The sequence below is a fragment of the Brienomyrus brachyistius genome, chromosome 5 (genome assembly GCF_023856365.1).
Source record: "Brienomyrus brachyistius isolate T26 chromosome 5, BBRACH_0.4, whole genome shotgun sequence".
Classification (NCBI taxonomy): Eukaryota; Metazoa; Chordata; class Actinopteri; order Osteoglossiformes; family Mormyridae; genus Brienomyrus; species Brienomyrus brachyistius.
Window position 1 is genome coordinate 13,999,337 of NC_064537.1, and position 22,214 is coordinate 14,021,550.

Below are 22,214 nucleotides of genomic sequence, written 5' to 3' on the forward strand. Positions count from 1 at the left end.
TGCTCTTCTTTAGTAGCGAATACTTGGTGCCTTTCTAGTAACAGGTGGCCCCAGAGAGCTCATCTTCCCACCTAATTCACTGAGATTACCTCGGCTTTATGGGGCCCGACTTAAAGCCCCAAGTGGTTTGAACCAGTGTATGCACTGTGACGTTATATCATAGAGAGGGACAAAGAAACGGGGCAACCGCTATGTTAACATACCCCACTAAATTTCACATTCTAGTAACTATAAACTCATATTTGAAACTACATATTTTACTTTCTAGTATTGTGTGCTTTAAACAAGAGAGAGAAGTAAGGAGCATGCACTGATACCCACCACATGACAAACCACCTCAGGGATGAGAACCTGAGTGGAGCCTTGTGGCCTTCCAGTTACTGGCACAGATCCCTAACCTCAGAGCCACCACTCCACCCTTAAGCAACCCCAAAATTTTTCCAGGCAAATATCTCTTTTGCGTGGATAGTTTTAGCCCTGTGTGCAAGTGTGGTTCTAAAGACAAATTAAGGATCTTATCCAACAGGCCACACATCCGAGGTATGAGAAGAAGCATACAAGTCTTATCTCAAAGGTATGGTTGGGCAGTTTCTGTAGAAATGAAATTTATCTCCTTTTGCCGGTCTGTAATGCAAAAGTCAAGCATTGAGCTGAGCTGCGGAGGAGTGTCAGACATGCATGGAAAACTCACAAAATAGAAGAGTGTCCTCTGTCAATAACTCCACTGGAATAGGTTTCTATCTGCAGCCGATTCCATTACACTCTTACTTGCCATTTTAGGATATAACCCAATTCTGAAAACAAGTAAATCCTTGCATGCTTGTCCCGCATACTCTTTCCACTGGCAAATTACCCAACCTTACGTTCTAGATACATCATTAGTCAAGTATCTAGTTTATTTAGCAAAAACAGTTTCAGGTAAAACAAAGTATCGGCAGATCTGATCTAATCTGTAGGTCTGTCAGTCCCAGTAAGCACTGATAGGTGTATAAAGGCCCCTCGGTTCAGCCCCACAAACCTACAAGTCCATTTCAAGAAGCCTGTGAAGAGCTGTACACTGGGCAAAGCGCCATGATTTGGGACCCCACCCACGGCTTCCCAAAGGGACCCCCCCCCCACTTTGGGATGCCTCCAGTTCCTTTGTTTCTTTACAGAACAAAAGGTCCCATCAGGACCATGTCTACCATCAGTACACCACAGGCAGGCAGACGATCCCCAACGTATAAACAAATTCTCCCATTCCAGCCAAGGGTTTCCACTTTGCACAGTTTGTGTCACTTTTTTACAAATATTTGATGTCTGGGCTTTTGTGAGTCTTTTCTGGAAAAAAAATATACACAATAAATTTATTCACCATGTCTTGCGTCTCTCCATTGGTCACAGGCTCTGGCAGAGGTCCTGAAACAACAAAAGCAAAGATGGGTTATTCTTCATGATAAAAAAAACACATCTATCCATCTATGCTCCGTGGACCACAAGCCCAACGTTTACTGCTTTAAAGGCTACTCTTACATTTAGCACAGTGTGGCATAAAGAGGGTGGACTGCTAAGCAATAATACCCACACTAAAATAAAGCTTTAAGCAGAAGGTTACCCACTACTTCCAGTTGTCTCCTCTGGTTAGACTCAGAAGCCAGTAGACGAGAGACCCAGAAATCAATGGCCAAGAGACCAAAATTAGTGTGTGAGAATCACCTCAGCAGTACATACTTGCTAGACTGGATTTGCTAGAATATAATATATTATAAAATTTGAGCAAACTATACATATGAGTGTCCGTTGCCAACGAGCGAATGAACAAATTCCCAGAATAGGGCTGCTGGGATTAGTCGACGTAGTCGATGACGTAGACGCTGAAAATGCAGTGGAATCAATATTTTAAATCGACGCATCATTTTTTATTATTTTACTGAAATTACCTTTATAATTTATAAAACGATTCTATTCGTAACACGTTTCCTTTAATATCACTGCGCAACCGTGTGAGTAGTTCAAATTATCACTAAACGAAAAGGTGGTTTTACAGTACAAAAGTTTCGATGTTGGCCTACACCACGGCGGCACCTGAAGCGGAAACACACTGGCGCTGTTCCGGACGACGGACTGCCGGTGCAGGCAAAACTAGCGTGTTGTCTATTCATGTTTAGTAAATTGCCATTTGTATGGAGATCATTTGTCTGTGTAAAATACACACATTATTAAATCCATAAAGTTGTCTGTCTGCTAACTTAGAATCTCCATTGAATAAGTGCTAAAACTTGTGGTTATTCTATAATGACTGACGGTACCAGTCTGTGTTCGTGCGCGTCGGGCTTGTTCCTAGTTTAACCACAATATCCCCTCTTTTAAATGATGTAGTTGCTAAGCTGCCCCTTTCTTCACCGCAACATTAGTACTTACTGCTTCCAAAACAGTAGCACGTGGGGCTCCGCTAACCGAATTTAATAAGCATAAAGATACAATGAATTTATACAAATTACTAACTTTTGGGCATTACAATAAGCATATCATTAATATTTAGGCATACAACTAATCTGCTTATCGAATTGTGGGGGATTTACGTCCGCATAGTGCCGAAAAGCGGGCGTCCATTATCTAAACTCATGCAATGACATTATTGTTGTCAAATAAAATTAACAAACTAATTAAACGGGCAACTTGATTTTCTGGAATGTAATTAATCGTTTAGATTAATCGACCAATCGGTAAAATAGTCGATAGATGAATCCATAGAAAAATAGCATTTTTTCTATAAAATAGCCTCTAGACTGGACTACTGTAATGCACTTCTGTATGGGATACCTAGCAAGAGCCTGCAGAGGCTCCAATACATTCAAAACTCTGCAGCTAGGATCCTGATGAGAGTGCGAAAACATGAGCATATCACCCCCATTCTCCACTCACTTCATTGGCTTCCCGTCTCCGCCAGGACTGAATATAAGGTTTTGCTTCTTACACATCAATGCATCCATGGACATGCCCCCCCCCCCCCACCTCAAAGAACTTATCAACTCATAACGCGTAACACGTTCCCTCCGTTTTACGCACGCAAACCTCCTCCACAAACCAAGAACCAATCTGAAGACTATGGGAGTTAGGGCTTTCTGTGCTGCTGCTCCACGCCTGTGGAATGCCCTCCCTGACTTCCTGAGGGCACCACAACCCACTGACTGTTTTAAAAAGCATCTAAAGACATTTCTTTTTAACAAAACCTTTGGTTCCTCCACTTAGAGTTTTTAAAATTGTTTACTTTTAAAAACTGTTTATTTCGTCTCTTATTTTAACTTGTAGCCCTTTGAGATCTTGTGATGTGAAGGGCATTAATATTATTATTATTATTATTATTATTAGCCGTACACCAGAACACAAAAAATATGCTACATATTTTGCCTATAATAGCTGTACTTATCTACAAGTGCATCACTCAGTGTAGTTCATCAATAACCAATTTTTTTAAAGAGTCCAGAAAAACACAAACCAGCCAGAGGCGGAAGGCAGCACTTAGTATGAAAAGACACACAATATGGAGATGAGCCAGGGGGTGAGCATGCTGTGCTGCAGACCCGGCACACAGACATTGGAGGAGATCACTGAGAGCTGGACCACCAATCAACAGGAAGAAAGCACATACTGAGCAAAGTCTGGCAGGGGGGGGGGGGGGGGTGCTGTGACCACACAATCAATACGGTCTAAGCCAGCAGCCAGACGCAGTGAAAAACATTTCTTCTTAGTTAATGTCTAACTTACAAAGTTAACACACCTGAAAGAAAAAATTGGTATTGCACTAAATGAACTTCAGTATACCTTCAACCATTCCACTCAGCCTGGCTATAAGTGATTGCAAGCCAAAGAGTGACTTTCTCCTCAAAACAACTCCAGCCTCTGAATAACAGGAAAACTTGGAAACTGGGAGGTACATGAGCTCACTGAAAGAGTCTCATTACATCCTGTTCATTCAGGCTTTCCAGAAAAATAAACACTTCCAAGCACACTACGACTTCATAGTGTTACATTATAATCGATTTAATTGAACAATATCATATTTAATGTTATCTGTCGGATAAAAAGAGATTCTTATAACTGATTCCCAACACCAAACATCTTTTCTGACAGTTTCCTACACACTGTCGCTATGGCCACAGCTGGCATGTCTTATCCACATGCAAGCAGATTGTTGTCGACTCTGAAAAATATCTTGCAACGTTTCAGCAGAAAGGTTTAGAATTGAACCATAGCTTGCGGTTCCTCTGGAGAGGTTACCCTGCTCCGTTCTTCATGACCAGCGGGGAACATTTACTGTGCCTCTGAGCCTGAGAATGAAGCTGGCGGAATATCCGGAAACAAAGACACGTGCTCAGTGTCTCTTGAAGGACTCTTCCTATTAGATTCTTCCTACTGACAGCCCCAAGGGTAAAGTAAGGGAAGCAACCCTTCAGGACAGAAGATATTTCAAGTTGTTCAATGAGGCAATAATGCGAATGGCCTCAAAATGTGTTCAGTGAGATCATTTTCATGAGGTTATAAAAAAGGCCCCAGAAGAGAAACCTAGACCAATCTGATTTGGAAGCATCTTTAACACAGTGTAAAGAATGGCAGCATCGGCTCCGTGCCTCTCCCCATAAGCGCACCTGTTAGATGCTTCTCTGCGGGGGTGGTCTTGCAGCTCTTGAAGAAGTTGTCTGTCTCGGAGTCTACCACCAGCAGACTGGTCTCGTTGCCCCCAGCCTTGATGGCTGCGACTACTTCTGAGTGCTGCTTCCCTTCCATAGACACTTCATTTACCTGGATGGAGTACAGTAGAAAACAGTCAATGAGTTAACCAATGTCACCTAATGATCCAGTCTCATGCCAAATTAGAAACTAAAGGCCAATCTGGCAGGATTTAATCATTCTTCCACTGCAATCAGGAATCGGGACACTGACTGAGGTCATGAGGAAGTTATAAATATTATTCACCAACACATAAATCACTGAAAAAAAGTCTTAATACGAAACAGCAATATTTAGCTGTGTTACTAAGATTGAAAGCAGGCAGGGCAAACAGAGCCACGGTTTCTGTCAAGAATTACACCAGCATCCACTGGATGAATCTGAAACGGAGACATGATCCGTGCAAATAATGTTCTTAAAATTTAAAAATTTTGTTGTCTCAAAGAATTTAACTAAATATCCATACAAAATTGAACCAATGTCAGAATGTCTCACTGAATAAAGAGCATAATGGACACACACAGCTTGTGGAATAGCCTGGTAGAGAAGAACATTATAAAAGGTCCCTGTTGTCTCCTAGAAGACTCAGCTGGTATTTCTCCACGGACATTGTCCATTCACTTCACCTGAGCATTAGCTAAAGGAATCTATCTACAAATGCTAGTTATTGCTAATCTGTTGCCAGTAGTTAAATATCTGCTGACATGAGTCTATTCCAAGTTAAATGTTTGCCACATTTATCATGGAGGCAAAAGATCATTCTTTTTATTGTACCATTATAACTGAAACCAGTAACATGGGAGATGCCCTGGATTATCTTCAGTTCAGCTATGAAACAGACAAATACACTTACTGAAGGATGACCTTTGGTTAGCATCTCTCGGTTTATAAAATTGTTGTTTTAGCATGTCCAAATTATTACATCAGGTTCCACTTTGCCTTAACGCTGCCCAGAATGACAACAGAACATTATGCATTCTTAATCTGTGTCATGTATTTCTGTCATGTTAACCAAACACTAACAAGTGTAACACACACACAATTTCTCAGGCACAGCTCAAAGAGTCAAAGACAGCTAATAATAAGCATAGGCTGGGCTGACAGCAAGCGCGCAAACTGACACCGATAACAGTTAAGCTAAATAGAGCCGATGTAAATAAGAGAAATGTTGGCCTTGGACTCTACTGCAGCAGACAAAGGACACAGGCACAGTCTTCCCCAATGACAGGATTCATTCGTCATCATTATCAATCCCCCCTCCTGCACGTCCAAGAAGGAAATCCTGCGTCTGCTTTATTAACCACAGAAAAGCACACCCACAATCACCAACACAACAACAAAAAAAAAGTCGTCTTCAGGAAATTCATGGGGAGGGGGGAGACTAAGGGCTCTAAATCACTGTGAAATGGTTGGATCAGAGTGCTATTTTCGCCAGTGTAAGACCAGCACGGCCGGGAGGGCGAGGCTGCGGTGCAGGGCGCCGATGAGGCTCCGCTACTGAGGGAGGAAGGCCTGAAGTGGACTTTCGGGATTCCTCACAGGCCACCCTCAGAGACGGAGACAGCGTGCTCCATGTACGCTTGAAGGGAGCACCACAGCCACCTGCAGATGCTCCATTACGAGGCACGGCAGTTTGCGAGTGACACTTCATTAATATGTAGAGCTCGCCTGCTCAGTGGACGCACCCTTATACACACATGGCTCACTGAAGCCGTCACTAACTGTAAATAACCTTCCTGACATTTCATTTAGCCTGCATATTACAATGGCATGACTGCGTGTGTATAAACAGGTACAGACTGAAAACAAATGATAAAACCCACTAGCAAAGCTCTGTATGTTGACACAGTAAAACTTCACAAAAAAACAATGGTGGATACATCATGAAATGACTGATGACAAATATTTAAAGAGTTTAAAACGTTATGACGACAACTGCTAATGGTGGTGCTTCATTAACTAGAATGTCAACCCAGCATTCAGGAAGTACTATTACCATCACAGCAGTAGTGCAATAACAGGCACAGATCCCTATAAAATGTGTTTATCGGGCTGTTCTTTCAGCTAATGCTAGGAAGAACCCCTAGATAACAGGTTTTAAAGCAAGGAAAATAGCCTACATGATCATTATGCTCTTATTTAAAAACCTTAGGCTAAGGAATTAATATGGTGATGTAATGCAATCAATTAATAATATACGTCCGTTGATGAAAAAAACCTAACATATAAATTAATGAAACTAAACCTATAGCATAATAAATACTACACTTTTAACCAGGTCCTGTTTACTGCTAGATAACAAAATATGATGATCTAATCCAGGGGTGTCCTCCCCCCATTTTACATACATAAAAACTCTAACTTGTATGCACAATCTATTCCTGTTATACATCTGCTATGTAAACATAGTCATTATTCACGAGAGGACTCAGTAGGGAAACTGATGTTTTGTACATGTACGCATTCTTGTGGAGTGTATCTCTGACGAAGTAGGACTTCCTGCACGTGGGAGAGCCCTGCGACGGAGAGGGGAGTAGGGTGTGCCCCAGGCTCACACCAGCCATGCAGCGGAAACTGAACAATGCAAGTCATGTAAACACAGCAACGTCAACCTAGTCACTATATGCGAAAGCCAAAGGTGCGGGGGGTACAGGCAAGGCCGTCGCAGCTTCCATTCGTGCGTCAGAAATGAGATAAAAGCTTCTTAAGCTGCATTCCGTCGCTAGTTTCATGCCACACAGCTCTGCCTTTTTGTGAATTCCTGCATGCGACAATGAAGAGGTGTTTTCTTCGGTGGATCCAGTAGGAACTTCAACCTGAGTCAGTAACAGCCTGTGGTGTTTGCCTGGAGAACCACGTCTGAAGGCATTGTTACCTTCCACTGTGACTAAAGAATCCTGCCTGTACACACAGTCACAGCTGCAGGTTTTGTTTGGCCTTTTTAAGGCCCAAATATGTTCAAATGTAGGTGAACTGGAAAGAAAGCATAATTATTACTGGTTTATCACTTTACAAAGTTTATTGCTTTTCAGGATAGGCTCCGGACCCCCTGCGACCCAGTAGGATAAGCGGTTTGGAAAATGGATGGATGGATTATTATTATTATTATTATGGAATTCATATCCTTAGCCCGACATCCACATAGCATATGTGTTTACAAAGTGTGGTTTAACAAGTTTACATGTGTTTAAAGCATGTGGGAGGGGTATTTTAAGGCTTAAACTATTAAAAAAAAAAGTTATATGCTGTTTCTATTTGGTATTTCTATGGATTTTCACCTATTGCTGATGTAAGTTCTGCTACAGGCGGGGGATCAATGTAGTGGAAATCACTGCATGGGCTCATGAACACTTCCAAAGACCACTGTTTGTGAACACAGTTCGTTGTTGCATCCCCAAATGCAGGATGAAACACATTCAAAGAAGAAACCATATCGAAACATGATGCGAAACGCCGCTGACTTCTCTGGGTCCAAGCTCATTTAAGGTGGACTGAAGCAAAATAGACAACTGTTCTGTGGTCTGACAAATCAAAATTTCTAATTCTTTTTGGAAATGATGGATGCCGCATCTTCTGGGCTAAAGAGGTGAGGGACCATCCAGCGGACTGTTCAAAAGCCAGCCTCTGTGACGGTATGGGGGTGCATTGGTGTCCATGGATTAGGTAGCTTGCACATCTGGGAAGGCAACATTAATGCTGAACGATATATACAGGTTTTGGAGCAACATATGCTCACATCCATACAACATCTTTTTCAGAGAAGGCTTTGTATATTTCACCAAGACAATGCCAAACCACATTCTGTGAGTATTACAATAGCATGGCTCCGTAGTAGAAGAGTCCGAGTGCTAGACTGGCCTGCCTGCAGTCCAGACCTGTCACCCATTGAAAATGTTTGCCGCATCATCAAATGAAACATATGACAAAGGAGACCCCAAACATCTGAGCAGCTGAAATCCTATATCAGGCAAGAATGGGAGGACATTTCACTTTCAGAACTCCAGCAACTGGTCTCCTCTGTTCCCAAACGCTTACACAGTGTTTCTTAAAGAAGAGAGCAACACAGTGGTAAACATGCCACAGTACTGACTTCTTTGTAACGTGTTGCTGGCATCAAATTCAAATTGAGCATATATTTGTCATAAAACAATTAAATTTCTGTTTCAACATTTGATATGATATCTTTCTTCAATTTTCAATTAAATATGGGTTTATATGACCTGCAAATCATTGCATTCTGTTTATATTTACATTTTACACAGCATCCCAACTCATAACTTGGAAAGCTTCCAATATGGATATTTTACCATACATACATGCTGCTGAATATGTGTGGACAGATGGTACAATGGCAATCCATTTATAGGTACAGTGTGAGCTTTGTACCATATTACCACGCAAAATGGAACTGTCGTTAGAACAGAGAATACTGGACACTAACAGCACCTGTGATTGTTAAGACAACCAGAGGATGACTAGAAGACAGAGGCACAGAGCACTTGTGACAGGAGGTCTGTACCTGCACAATCCTGTCCTGGGGACGAAGGCCAGCTTTCATGGCTGGCGAGTCCTCGTCCACTGCCCGCACGTACTGCCCTGGCTTGGACTTCTCGCTGTGCAGGTTGAATCCATAGCCATTGGCCCCCTTCTTGATGGTACAGAGTCGAGGACGCAGCTCCTTCTTGGGTTCCTGTGGATGTACAGGAGCACCGATCAAAACAGCTCTTTCGACAAAATCACTGTATTTACTCATCCATCTGAATTCATTAATGTCACACATGCATCGTACCCATGAACATGCTACAGAGAAATAACTCGTTCTGGTTCACTGTTTGGCTATGGTTTGGTTGCATACCAGCAAAAATACCACCCTTATGAGCAGTTTCCTCACATGTGGCACCTCCCTAGCAACAGGGAAAGAATGCAGAGGGTGGTGGACTGTGGAGGTGTCCACAGATGAAACGGCATGACCTTCTGCTGTCCTCCCATTACTCTTGGAAGGTTTAATCACTGGAAATGCATTCTGTCGGCTGAATAAGTCACACAGAATGATTGATGGCAAAAGTGTAGATATTCCATTAAAAAAAATTCTCCCTGATCATTTAAAAACTTATTCCTGTGAATGTTTAAAAAAAAAAAAAAAAGGTTGTCTGGTTATGTTAAGAATTACTTCACTGTAATGACTGCACTCGTATTCACAGATGGATGTTGGTTTTAAGGCACGTACCGCAGTATGAACTTCAAGGTGCAGGGGAAAATTACAACCTTAGAATTTACCAGTGGGCGGAGTCCAAAATCAGTTTCTGGAACTTTTCCACGAAAGACGATAAAAACAAAAAACAGCAGCAACAACAAGCTGATGAGTCAGGCACCACACTGGCCGCTCTGGATTAAATATTTTAGATATTTCATTAGAGCTGTCCGCTTTGGACCAGGACACAGCACGCAGTGTGCCATAATACTAACTGACAAATAACTGCAATGGTCCTTTGCATTTATTCAATAGCCGGCTCTGTATGCCTGTGAATATAGCTGGGTGTTAACATGCAGGAATTCGGGGGATTATGGACAGAGAGCACAGGGCTGTGGAGTAGGTCTATTCAGATGAGCAGCTTGTTATGCTGCCTTGTACACTCCAAGTATGCGAACTATCCCCTCAAGGAAGCCTCCCACACATCACTACAATGCCAGCCTCCACTATGGGAGAAATAACGCCAAACGAAGAACACATACACAGATACCATTGTGTTTGTTTAAAACAAGAACCAAAATCATACTCTGACAAATGAACGTCCCTGCTGAGAGCGAACACTAAGCCTTCCCCGGGCATGCTTTCCACGTGAGACTGTGCCTTCAGGGGCTCCATCGGGCTGGCATGCCTCAAGGGATGGACTCCTGCATGGGACGGGCTGGGGGCGCAGCTGAGCTAACGTCACGGCGATAAAGTCAATTCGGCACGCCGCACTTACAGACAGGGTGCGCTTGTTCTGACTGCATAAAGATCTCGGGCAGCTCAACGGGTCTAACTGTCTACTAGTGAGGTAAGGCTGTGATCAGCAAAAAATCCATGGAGTATCCCCATTCACAACTGCTGAACGTCACCTCCAGGACAACACACTGCAGAGGGCCCACAGCATATGCTGCTGTAACAAAACGGAGCCCTGAGACAAGAAGCCTTCCAAGGCCACACAGAACCCTTATTCTCACTCAGCCCGTGCCACTGAACCTTCGTTTTACTGTTGATGTGCCAAAATGGCTATTAGCACCCCAGCAATCCAGGCAGATATACCCACAAGTGGTTTAACAGTCTGAGAACTCAGATCAGGTTACTTTATAGCAACTGTAAAACTAAGGTTCAATTTGCAAATGCAAAAAAAAAAACCTGTTATACAACACAGCTGTGCATAAACTGAACAAAAAAAAAAAAAGAATTTCCGATAGCAAAATGAAACACCACCCAAAATAACAGGTGTCACCATCCTCTGTACTAGACTGACGTTTAAGTAAGGCATTCATCAGAGGACATGGCAGCTGAAGGGTCTTACATGCACAAGGGCACATGCAGCCTAAACCACTGCACTGCTGGATGGATTAAAGGAAACACAGAAACATGAGAGAAATCACTTACAGTGGTCATTCTTACAGCCAGTGCCCTTCTCAGCACTCCCAGCCTGACATGGAGACCTTCTGCAAACCCTCCACAGCTATGGATCAGCTGGTCCTCCGTCGGCTGTTTTTGCAGGTTTACAACACCGTGCAGCGGCACAGTACAAACGTCTCTGCATTCCAGTGGTGTTGAGTTTCTCACACCGACAGAAAGAGGAACATGGGAGAGTACCACAGCTCATTTTCAGGAAGAGCCGAGTCATGTCTTGATAATACTGCACAATCCAAACCATAAAAACACAATGGCTGGCCTTGGTGATTCTCACGTCACATGGTTATTGATATTGCATCATTATTACTAATGCCATAAAAAAAACACTTCTGAAAAATAATTATTATTAGGCATTCTGTGGCACTACATAGGACCGCGCATGGAAAATATGACAGTAAGCAGATAAAGTGGAATGCTGCTCCAAATGATGCATGTTTCTTAGGCTATGTGCCTAGAGAAAGGCTGTAATTTTGCTATTACTCAACAGGAACATTTTACATGCACTGGGATTCTGGAGGAGTTCCTGCACTGATGACTCTCCCCGAACACAGAGCTTCCCCGCTGGTGCTGGCAGCCCGTGCTGCCGACGAGCGTTTCGCTCAGTGCCGACTAGCATTCCAGGGCCAAACAGTACCACCAAGTGCAGGGTCAGTCTGATGAAGCATGAACGTTTAAAGAAGAAAAATATCTCAAACGCCTCAGGGGTAGCAAAATTGTTATTGGTGCTTCTCTCATTCCGTTTTCTTTCTCTTATGCACCTTTTTCCGTTTTTGTAATTTAAGTGGCATCCGACTCACTAAAACGTCCCTAATTACAGATGCTGACAGAGGAAAAATGTCAATGTACAATGTGTTCAGACTGACTAAAAAAAAAAAAAAAAACAGATTTTGTTCAGATGTTTGTTTAAAAGGTGAAAGTTGTACCATATTTCACCAGGGGAACAGCAAGTTTCGACACACACACAAAAAAACAGGCTATCCAGATTAACAAGGTCACATTACAGTAAGATTTCACACATGGCAAGAGGTCAAACACGCAAGACCAGAAACCCCTGACTTGGCAGGCGTATGGAAGGATCCAGATAATGGAGCAGCCAAAAAAAAAGCCAGACTTTGCCTTGATGTCCATTGTCTGTCCCAGCAGGGAGGCCCACAGGAACTGGCCTCAAACCTGCAGGATCCAGGCCCACGTTGAGCATTCGGTTGACTGAGCTGAATCGCAACAGGTACCCGAAGGGGCCAAGGGCATAAACAGGGGCAATCCTGGGAAAGCAGTGTTTAATTTTTCCAGCATATGCCATCCAGATCAGTTGCCCCCAAGCTAAATGAAAATGAGGCTTGTACAGAAACCACCCTCCAGCCCTCTTTATGTATCAAACCCTAGCAAAATCTCAACCATGCTAAACCAAGCTTGCATTAGTCACAGCTGTCACTCCTGTCCCCACTGTTCCTCAGAACAGGTGATTGGGTTTTTCTATCCTTCAGTTTCAGTCGTGAGTGAAACTTTACTGCTCGGTAATAAAGATTCCCGAAGAACAGTCTGCGATTTATTCCCTCCCTCAGTTTATATTTCATTGGTTAACCACCAATCACCATCTGGAGATAAGATATGTTTAGCGAATTATTAACAAATAATTTGAGGATTATGAAAAGGCTTAAAGGCTGCCTTTATGAGCTCACCAAAGCTGAGCCACATGGCCGTTAACCTCTTACTTGATGGACTACATACCTCATTGAGAACAGGACATAGGGGGAACATTCTACGGGCCAATCATAACCTACTTCCTGGAATGATGCACCTTAACAGTCTGTAGTTCCACTACATTCAGCTGAAGCAATCCAGCATATGTAGGTATTGAGAGTCATGTTTAACTTCATTGCCCATGTTTGAAGGACTGAAAGCAGGCAGGGAGCTTCCTGTTATTCAAGCCAGAGCTGAAGGCTGCAAGCCCAGGGCCAACACACAGCCAACTGCCCTGCCAGAGCCCCCCCCCCCAGTCCTGATGAATAGGCAACTAATTCTGTGTGACTGAATCTGACTTTATCCAATTCGCACAGTAAGAGGGGAGGAGATTCCCAGTTCTGAGAAGGGAGAAATGGACACAAGAAGATGCCGAAGCGTCCAGAGTGCCCAGCACGCAATGTCATGCTGTTAAACCACATACGGTACATTTAGAATTGGAAATATAGTGACTAAAGGCCCGTCTGCACAGAGGGAACCTCCCGGAGCCCGTGTGGACGGCTCGTTGCACCACTCTCTCACGGCTCCCTGGGAACCGATCAGACAAAGGGCCGCTCTGTAAGCTCACGCCAACCCAAGGCCCTCATGGGATCAGAAGGAATGACGGCATGGGCTTGATGATGGCCTTTGTTTTAGGGTCACAGTCAGCGGAACGCTCCTTGCGAAGAAAGTGCGTTACCTGGGACAGGCGCGGCCAGGGTGCTACACAGTAAGTCTTCGTTACAGCACTAGCCTGCTTTCTGAGTTCCATACAAATTCATCAGCGACAACAAGAAGCACAGGAATTTCAAAGCCCTCAACATCAACTTCATTAATTGCAAGACACTGTCAATGCAATCCACAAAGAAATAACATTACATAGTTTCTTAAAGAATTAAAAAGGGAAAATGCAAAAATGCCCTCAACCGGCATAAGTTGCAAATGCTAGGCATCTAACTGCAAAATTAAACATTAACAAGATCCTCTTCGATTGATGATGGTTATAGAGTAAAACAGAGTACATCAGAGTCAAACCAGTGCGCAGCCTGATATTCACACCAGACAGCAGAGATTTCATAAAGAGCAGCTGGATCACAAGGCTTGAGCTCAGTGGTAGACACACTTCTGCCCTAGAGAACACACTAATGTCCCCTGCCCTGAAAGGTAACTGTGCATGACATGACATTTAATGGCCAAGCTGTGTCATTAAGCTAAACACTCCTAACATAAATTACGCCTCGGGTCAATGGAAAGGGGAAGAAAAACAGACTCAGGAGACGGAAAACAAGACAGAGAGTGCTGCAGGCTAGATAAATGAACATCACACAAGGGCCCCGGGGGAGTAAAACTGCCAGGAGTACTTTAGGTTGGTGACAGACTACCATTTGATACTAAAAGCCGCTTCACTTGTCAGATTCTGCTGGGTGATTTTCCCGTACCTTATCTAACATAACAGGAATACTTTTCACAATAAAAAAAAAATACAGGAACTCCTTTTCACTTTTAAAATAATGTGACTATCAGCCAGAAGAGAAAAAGCTCACAGCCTAATGTGAAGATATTATTAGTGGCTTAAAACAAAACTGTCAAGCCTTAGAAGAAACATTTTATAGGTAACTAAATGACATAATTGAAAATGAGTTTTTGTCAGCCATAAAACCATGACAGCAATTCGGTTTAAAGAAACTGTTTGAAAAAACAACTGATGGCACTGACAGCTCTTCATATCCTGCTTTGTGACATTTCATTCAACATTTAGCGCGTAGCCGCTAGCGGAGCGATTTGCATTTGAATGAGTGACTAAGACTGTGGAGCCTAACGGGCTGCCATGTTTCCGTCCTACAGATGACGCCTAAATAAACAGGCAGTGGGCACAGAAGCAATCAGCCCTAAAAAGCTTCACCAGAAGCTATAAAAGGTCTAGTATCGTTGAAGCAGGAGGCTAAACATGGATTGCAGTTTCACCCATTTATACAGAAGGATATTTATGGAACGATTTCCGGTTACAGTCAGGGGCATGCGACCGGCTGGTAAGATTAAGAGGTGCGGGAAAATAGGGAGACATCAGCAGAGAGGTAATTAAATAACAAGGTTAAGTATGGGTCACTCCGTTTTAATTGGGCAAATGGGCTTTGAATCACCATGCTTGATGAAACTTAACTTGTTCTTCCCTTTTGACGTGTAGCACATTTTCTACACTTAACGTATCAAAAGTGGCTTCAAGCTCAGGGGTTAGAAAAGACAAAGGGCAGATGTCTGTGAACAGAAGAGCAATGGGGACTGGACTGGAAACACACGTGAATCTCATATCACTGTCAGTACAAGCCTGACTGTGTAACCATATCTCAATAAGGACCTTAGCCAGCTATGAGTTCACCGAAGTCTGGACCTCGATAATTATTCTAAGAGCTAAAAATAAAAGTTAAATATTTACCTGAATTAAATAAATAAATAAAAATCTGCAGTTGAAAATGTCCTCAGGCCAAGTGCGTTCTTAAGTCAGCTGAAATGTGTTATTAATAGTGTTTGCTGTGTGTGTGTGTACATATGTATGTATGTATGTATGTATGTATGTATGTATGTAATATATTAGTCTCAGCATGTTTTTGGACTGTGGGGGGAAACCAGAGTACCCGGAGGAAACCCCACAACGACATGGGGAGAACATGCAAACTCCACACACATGTAACCCAGGTGGAGACTCGAACCTGGGTCCCAGAGGTGTGAGGCAACAGTGCTAACCACTGCACCACCATGCCGCCCCTCCATAGAGATATTTCAAAGCCAAATTTGGATAAAAACAAGTGCATCTGATGATGTAAGCTCGTAATGATATATTAATATATAACATTTGTCTTTCATTTTTATGTTTATATATGGTTACAAATAACCTTACATTATATGCTTCATATCCATATTTTACTGCTCTATAATGTTATGACATAGGTGTAAATTCATTCAGTAAGCCACATTCATATAATAGCTCCACATAGCTTGCTGTAACCTAAACTATCCATTCATTGATATAAACTCTATTTTAACACTGTGCAGAGAGGTGCAGTACAGAGAGGAGAGCCACACTGAAGAGGAGGACAGAGAGCAGAGGGACAGAGAGGTGCAGTACAGAGAGGAGAGCCATACAGAAGAGGAGGACAGAGAGGTGCATTACAGAGAGGAGAGCCATACTGAAGAGGAGGATGGAGAGCAGAGGGGCAGAGGGGTAGAATACAGCAGGGAGGGGGGACAGAACAGAGACGCAGAGAAAACAGACAGAGAACATGCAGGCTTCACTCTACATGCCAATGACCCTCAGAGGATGAATAATAAAACCATTCAGGGTGAAGCACTTACAGATGGAGACAGAACAAATTTACTTCAGAATAAATAGTACAGCTATCCTCATCGGACATTTGGAAGAAAGCAGCTGAACAATGCTCAGTGGGAGAAAAAAATAGGAGAGCAAATATATATTCTAAAATACATTTCTTGCAAACAGAAACAGGCCTCCTGTACATAATTTGTGAATGACGAGACCCAACCACCCCAACCCCAGGGTCCCAGACCTATTTTTCAAATCCTAGCTACAGCCCTGACCTCAAGATAAGATCATTCAGCGACAGGAGAAACCACAAGACCCCCCCTCAGTAACGACGACGTGAAATGACAGCCATGCACATTATTAATCAGCTGCTGTCCCCATCCAGTTATGGGAAATGATTATCAGAGATAGAGCCCACAAAATAAAAAGGTCCATTTGACATTTTTCAGAGCTGACTGAGTTTCTAAAGAACCTCAATAAAACTATTATGACTAATCTGTTCTAAACTTTGTCCTTCAACTTCAAGCACTGGAATTTCACCATCAACATAGTTCAGAGTTTTGTTTCTCTATTGCCACACTAAATCTGGGGAGGGTCTCTCTCTCTGCACTATGCAGAGGGGACTGTATGAAACTGAGAAAAAGAGTTTTTGGGTACTATATGAGATTATAAACACACGATAAAAAATGACATTGTTATTATAAGCATGTCACTTGCTTGTAACTGAAGAATTTCAGATCTGGAACATTGTCCAGGTGATAAAACAGTATTATTTTCTACAATTCAGGATTGAGTGAAGTCACTCACTGCTTCAGTTACAGCTTTGCATAATTTGAAGCAACACTGATAGTGAGATATGTAAACTATGCTTGTACTTTTATTGGTATTCATGCGATTATCATCACCATTAATCTGAAGTCAGATAATAAAACACAACGACTTTGTTAAGTTTACATGTAATGTGCGGTATTACACAACCCGCTGCTCTACATAACCTTTTCAGACAGATCCAGCTATGCACCGTTCAGTGACAGAATGTGATCAATCATTTATTTATTCATCATTCATTTACTTGCACGTTACATCATGTGCTTACAATTAAGTTCGCCCAGTACAAAGACTGGTGATAGGACAGGAGTTCACTCGATTACAAGTGTCACAAACTGGATCAGGGTTCATAACAAAAAGAGGGATAGTGATAGGAGTTCTAAGCCTGAGAAATGGGAATTTTACATAGAGTGAGAGCACCCTCAAGCAAATTATACACGGAAATCGGTCAGACTGCTCAAAAAACAAATGTCAGTTCAATAACAAGGATCTCTTCAAGCGAACTGAATGCAGCTCCAGAACAGTTCCCAGCACCCAATGAGCCAGACGGAGGAAGGGAAGGGAGGGAGAGAGAGAGAAAGCAGAGAGAGAGGGCCCCCCCCTCCAAACAAGTCTTTTATTCTCCTGTCTACTAATGGTGACCAAATCTGTATGCAAATAGTGACCAGAAATACCTGAGCAAAAACACAGAAAAGAAGAAAATAAGCAAACACAGAGGTGGCAAATCATATACAGAATATGCATAGGGATATAACACTAGGATGGCCATTTTAAACTGCTTTAAAATTCTTGGCTGTTCTAGATATCCAGAACTCCCATGTCAGACAGGGTCTACTGAAGCCTTCAGTCTTGTTACCATGGCTTTATCTCTAAAATGAGAACTGTGGCATAGTCAATGATATTACCTCCCAATAATGATAACTTGAATTATATGAATATTCATGCTTTTCCACCATAAATCTCAACATAATTAAGTTTGCTACAACACAAAATGTTTCACACCTCCCACTCCATTCAAACAATAAATAAAAGATCATTCTCTTACATGCAAAGTTAATTAATTTTAATTACAGGAAACGGTGCCACTTTACAATAAGGCTACCCATATAAAGCGTATAAATGGTTTATAAACTGGTTATTAATTAGGTTAACACTCTGTAAATTATTAATAGACAATTTGAAACAAGTTATAACATAGTTTTATTTTTATTAATGAGTTACTACCATTTACAAGCGGCAAAGGGGAGCCTTACTGCAAAGTGGTACCCAAAAAACAAAGTATTCAATAGACGTTTAACCAAAATTCAGTGAACTGTGTAACAGTTTTCTCCACATACCAAGAATGCTTTATTATTTTAGCAATAAATACATAGTAAGGTGGGTTTTAAATATTATTATGGATTCTGCAGACATTCTCCATATGCCTTTTACGAAATGGTCAGATCTAACTATGAAATCGCTCTTCAAATTTTATGGAATTTTATGTTTCCATGTGATTAACTTCTTTACAATTGTCACATGTGCTAAATAATGCCATACTGACAATCAGCATCCTTTTCCGGGTCATTAGAAGCGGGTTTGTCTGAGAGAAAGATGAAGGGACATTATTATAGTCTTTTCAGGCACACAGGGAGACACAATGGGACAATCTGAGCCTTGTCTTGCATCCCATGAAAGATGACAACACAAGATCCTCTTTAAGGCTTCGCGCTCCATTGATTTCATCACTGGCTAATTCTCTCCAGACAAAGACACCAGAGTTTAGGAAGTGGTCTGCAAGATGCCACGATGTGGTTAGAGCGACACATCAATATAAATTTTTCTTTATTTATTTGCATGTGGAACTTATCACAGAGAAAGGCTGAACGTTACTAGCTAACTGACCAAAAACATTGGTCTGTGTGTGTGTGTGTGTGTGTTTGGGGTGGGGAAAAGATGTAGCTTTCCAAATGTTCTGCACAGTACTGCCCACACAATTATTCTTTAGTAGCAAAAGACTGAGTAGCAGAGTATCTGGTGAGCAAGTTAATAGATAAGTAGCTCCAGGAATCTGACCGGTGCGCTGCCATCTAAACGAGGTGAACCAGCTTCGAGGCACGATTCCAAGTCACTGACACAGCAGCAGAAACTCCTTGGTCACACCCTGATGAGCATGCAGATATTCCAGGTTAAAGACGACACGCACATAGGCGCCAACCTTCCCCTCACACACACACCCCTGACTAAAAATAAATTTCCTCTGGGAAGTGCAGATCAACAATCCAGGGAACATTAAGGGAAGGGTGGGTAACACCCACTCCCAAGCTTTGAAAATAGCAGCACGGTGGGGGGGGGGGGACAGTGGACAGTGTCACAGAATCAAATGGGATGCTAACCACTAGCCTGTAATTAGGAATGGGTGATAATATCATATCACGATTGTTTTTTTTTTATGCAGAATCACAAATGAATACAGGTAAATGCAGAATTATAATTTTAAGTCAAAAGTTCAAAAGCATTTAGTTATTTTCATCCATCCTTCCACTCTGCCTCCAATACAAAGAATAAAAAATATGCAAATTTTCCACACACGTATCTCATGTGTATAATGCAGAAAGAGCAGGACTACAACTCTAATTTGCTTACTTCAGACCACAAGTGAGTCACATGTCAGGGTCCTTGAGGATTCTGCCATTTCCTTAAGCGACAGCAGCAAGAGGTGCCAGACACTGAAGGAAAGCAGACACCCCAAATTACACAGCCTCTGTCACTCGGCCTTTGGGATTAAAAATGCACACGCACACAATTACACAACATGACAAGCTGGCAAGGCCTCCGGACATCATTTTCCAAAAACATGTCCTCATTTGTTCTTAACAGATTTGCTTTAAAGAGATGTAGCATATACATCTACATGTAACATTTACACCCCTCCGCCAAGCAGAGGTAAATAAAAAAATATATATTATTAGAAAAGGTCTGTCAAGAAAGATTTTATTGTGGAAATGTAGAAGCCTATGAATAACAAACAACAGTTGGCAAATGGCTGGGGGTGGGGGCTGTGCAGTTTCCAAAACTACGTTTCCCCTGAATTTTTCATGCAGGGACACACACGCACGGTTTAGAATAGATATGAAGAAGACTAGAGTCGACAGGGAGGACGTATTAAAATTTATTCCCATACAAATACAAACAAATGAGAAATTTTCTTACCAAAGAAGCCCTGGCACAAAAAGTCTCTATACAACAAAATCTATACCTCACCTCAAAAAGTCCAAACAACCGTATATCAAATAAATTTGCAACAGTGAACTTTAAACGGACACAAACCCAAACAGGAGTGCTACATAAGAGAGGATACGCTTGAAAATATAACTGACTAGTTGTAACACCGAAAAAGCCCAGTCTGGACACAAAAATGTTATAATATTCTACAAAGTCACAATAACCGCTTAGGATATCACCGGCCACTCTCTAAATTAATAATCAAAGTATCATTACAAAATTTCAGCAGTCAAGCATAAACGCACAAGTCATGAGGGATGGAAATGCTTAATCAGTACTAGAGGCTGGAAAAGAGTAACTCACGACGCGAACTGGTAGACGTCGCATAAGACAATAATTAATTTAAAAACAACCGGTCCCTATTTTTCAAACTGATGACAGATTTCCACGAATGTTAAGCATTTCTCAAGTTAAGTATTCTGACTCTCCTACTCTTTAATGAAGTAGAATATATTCCATTATAAACCACTGCTGAATGTGAGTATACGACTTTTCGGGTAGTTTTTACTTAAACAGATGTATGTATGCACACAAACTTGCACTAGTGACAGATTCCCCTCTGGACACTGGACAGGAGATGGGGAAGAGTCCAGGAGTTAGGAGAGGTTTCCCAGGGGAGCTGCAGGGCTCTTGCTTCCTCTATTGGCCTCTCCTTGCCTCTCTTTTTTTCGTGATTCACAGGCACACAAAACATACAGAATACACACATCCTTTCCATCTGACTGTTGCCACGGCAACCTTAAAGCCGTCTCCTGTGGCAGCAGCTAAATCAGTCATTCCAGGAAAAGGCGTAACAGAGGCGCCATCCCCAGCTATGCTGTGCAGCTTACACCTCGTGTGATATTTTTCAGAGCTGGGCTGCCCAAAAGTTGGCTTAACCACAGTGCAAAAAAAAAATAAATAATACAGTGATCCCACACCATATCGCGGTTCAGCTATCGCGTCCCCGCTATTTTGCGGATTTTTCCCCGACCCGTCACGCTTCTCTGCGTATCGTGTACCTTGCTTGTGGTCCAATTGTTCTTGTTTTGCTTTAAGCCCTACAATGGCTCCCAAGCGTCCTGCATCTTCTAAGCCTTCTGGTAGTAGTGAGCCTAAGCGCCAGAGGAAGACCTTGACCATTCAGGAGAAGGTAAAACTCCTGGATATGCTTCGGGAAGGAAAGCGCTCCGCGGACGTCACTCACCATTATTAAAATGTTCGTATTTTTATATATTCCATTACGTATACAGAGAGAGAGATGTGCACACATATATAATTTACATTACATATTATTATTATTTCTGTGTTACTCATATCCTTAGCCCAACATCCACATGTCATATGTGCTGTTTTAAGGCTTAAACTATAAATTATTAAAAAAATGTTTCTTTATATGGTCTTTCTATATCGCGGATTTTCAGCTATCACTGATGGGTCTTCAGCGATAGGCGGCGGTTCACTGTAATAATAAAAAATACATTCAAAAAAAGAACCACACACCATGTTCTGTCATCACTGAGGAATATACTGCGGCAAAACATGATTACCTCATGATTGTGTCAAAAACACACCTCGCACTGCAGTTTCCCTGTAAACAGACTTTGATTTTTCTCCCAAAAGTGGATGAGAAGCAGGGTGCTGACACAGTAGCTTCTGTCACTGTGAACTGGAATCTCACAGTCTCGCCTGGAGGTGCTCGCAGCACCATCAAGCAGGAAGCACCAAAAACTCAAA

At 42.2% G+C, this 22,214-nt stretch overlaps 1 protein-coding gene across 2 annotated transcripts in view; it reads right to left on the minus strand.

Moving 5' to 3' along the window:
- Nucleotides 1-22,214, minus strand: part of LOC125741838 (Na(+)/H(+) exchange regulatory cofactor NHE-RF1-like) — a 29,133-nt gene that overhangs the window by 3,216 nt on the left and 3,703 nt on the right. For both annotated transcript variants that reach the window (XM_049013256.1, XM_049013255.1), the window contains exons 2-4: nucleotides 9,230-9,400; nucleotides 4,629-4,782; nucleotides 1,355-1,398 (exon numbers count right to left, since the gene is read on the minus strand). In XM_049013256.1, coding sequence (XP_048869213.1) covers nucleotides 1,355-1,398; nucleotides 4,629-4,782; nucleotides 9,230-9,400 — 369 coding nt within the window. The remainder of the gene's footprint in view (nucleotides 1-1,354; nucleotides 1,399-4,628; nucleotides 4,783-9,229; nucleotides 9,401-22,214) is intronic.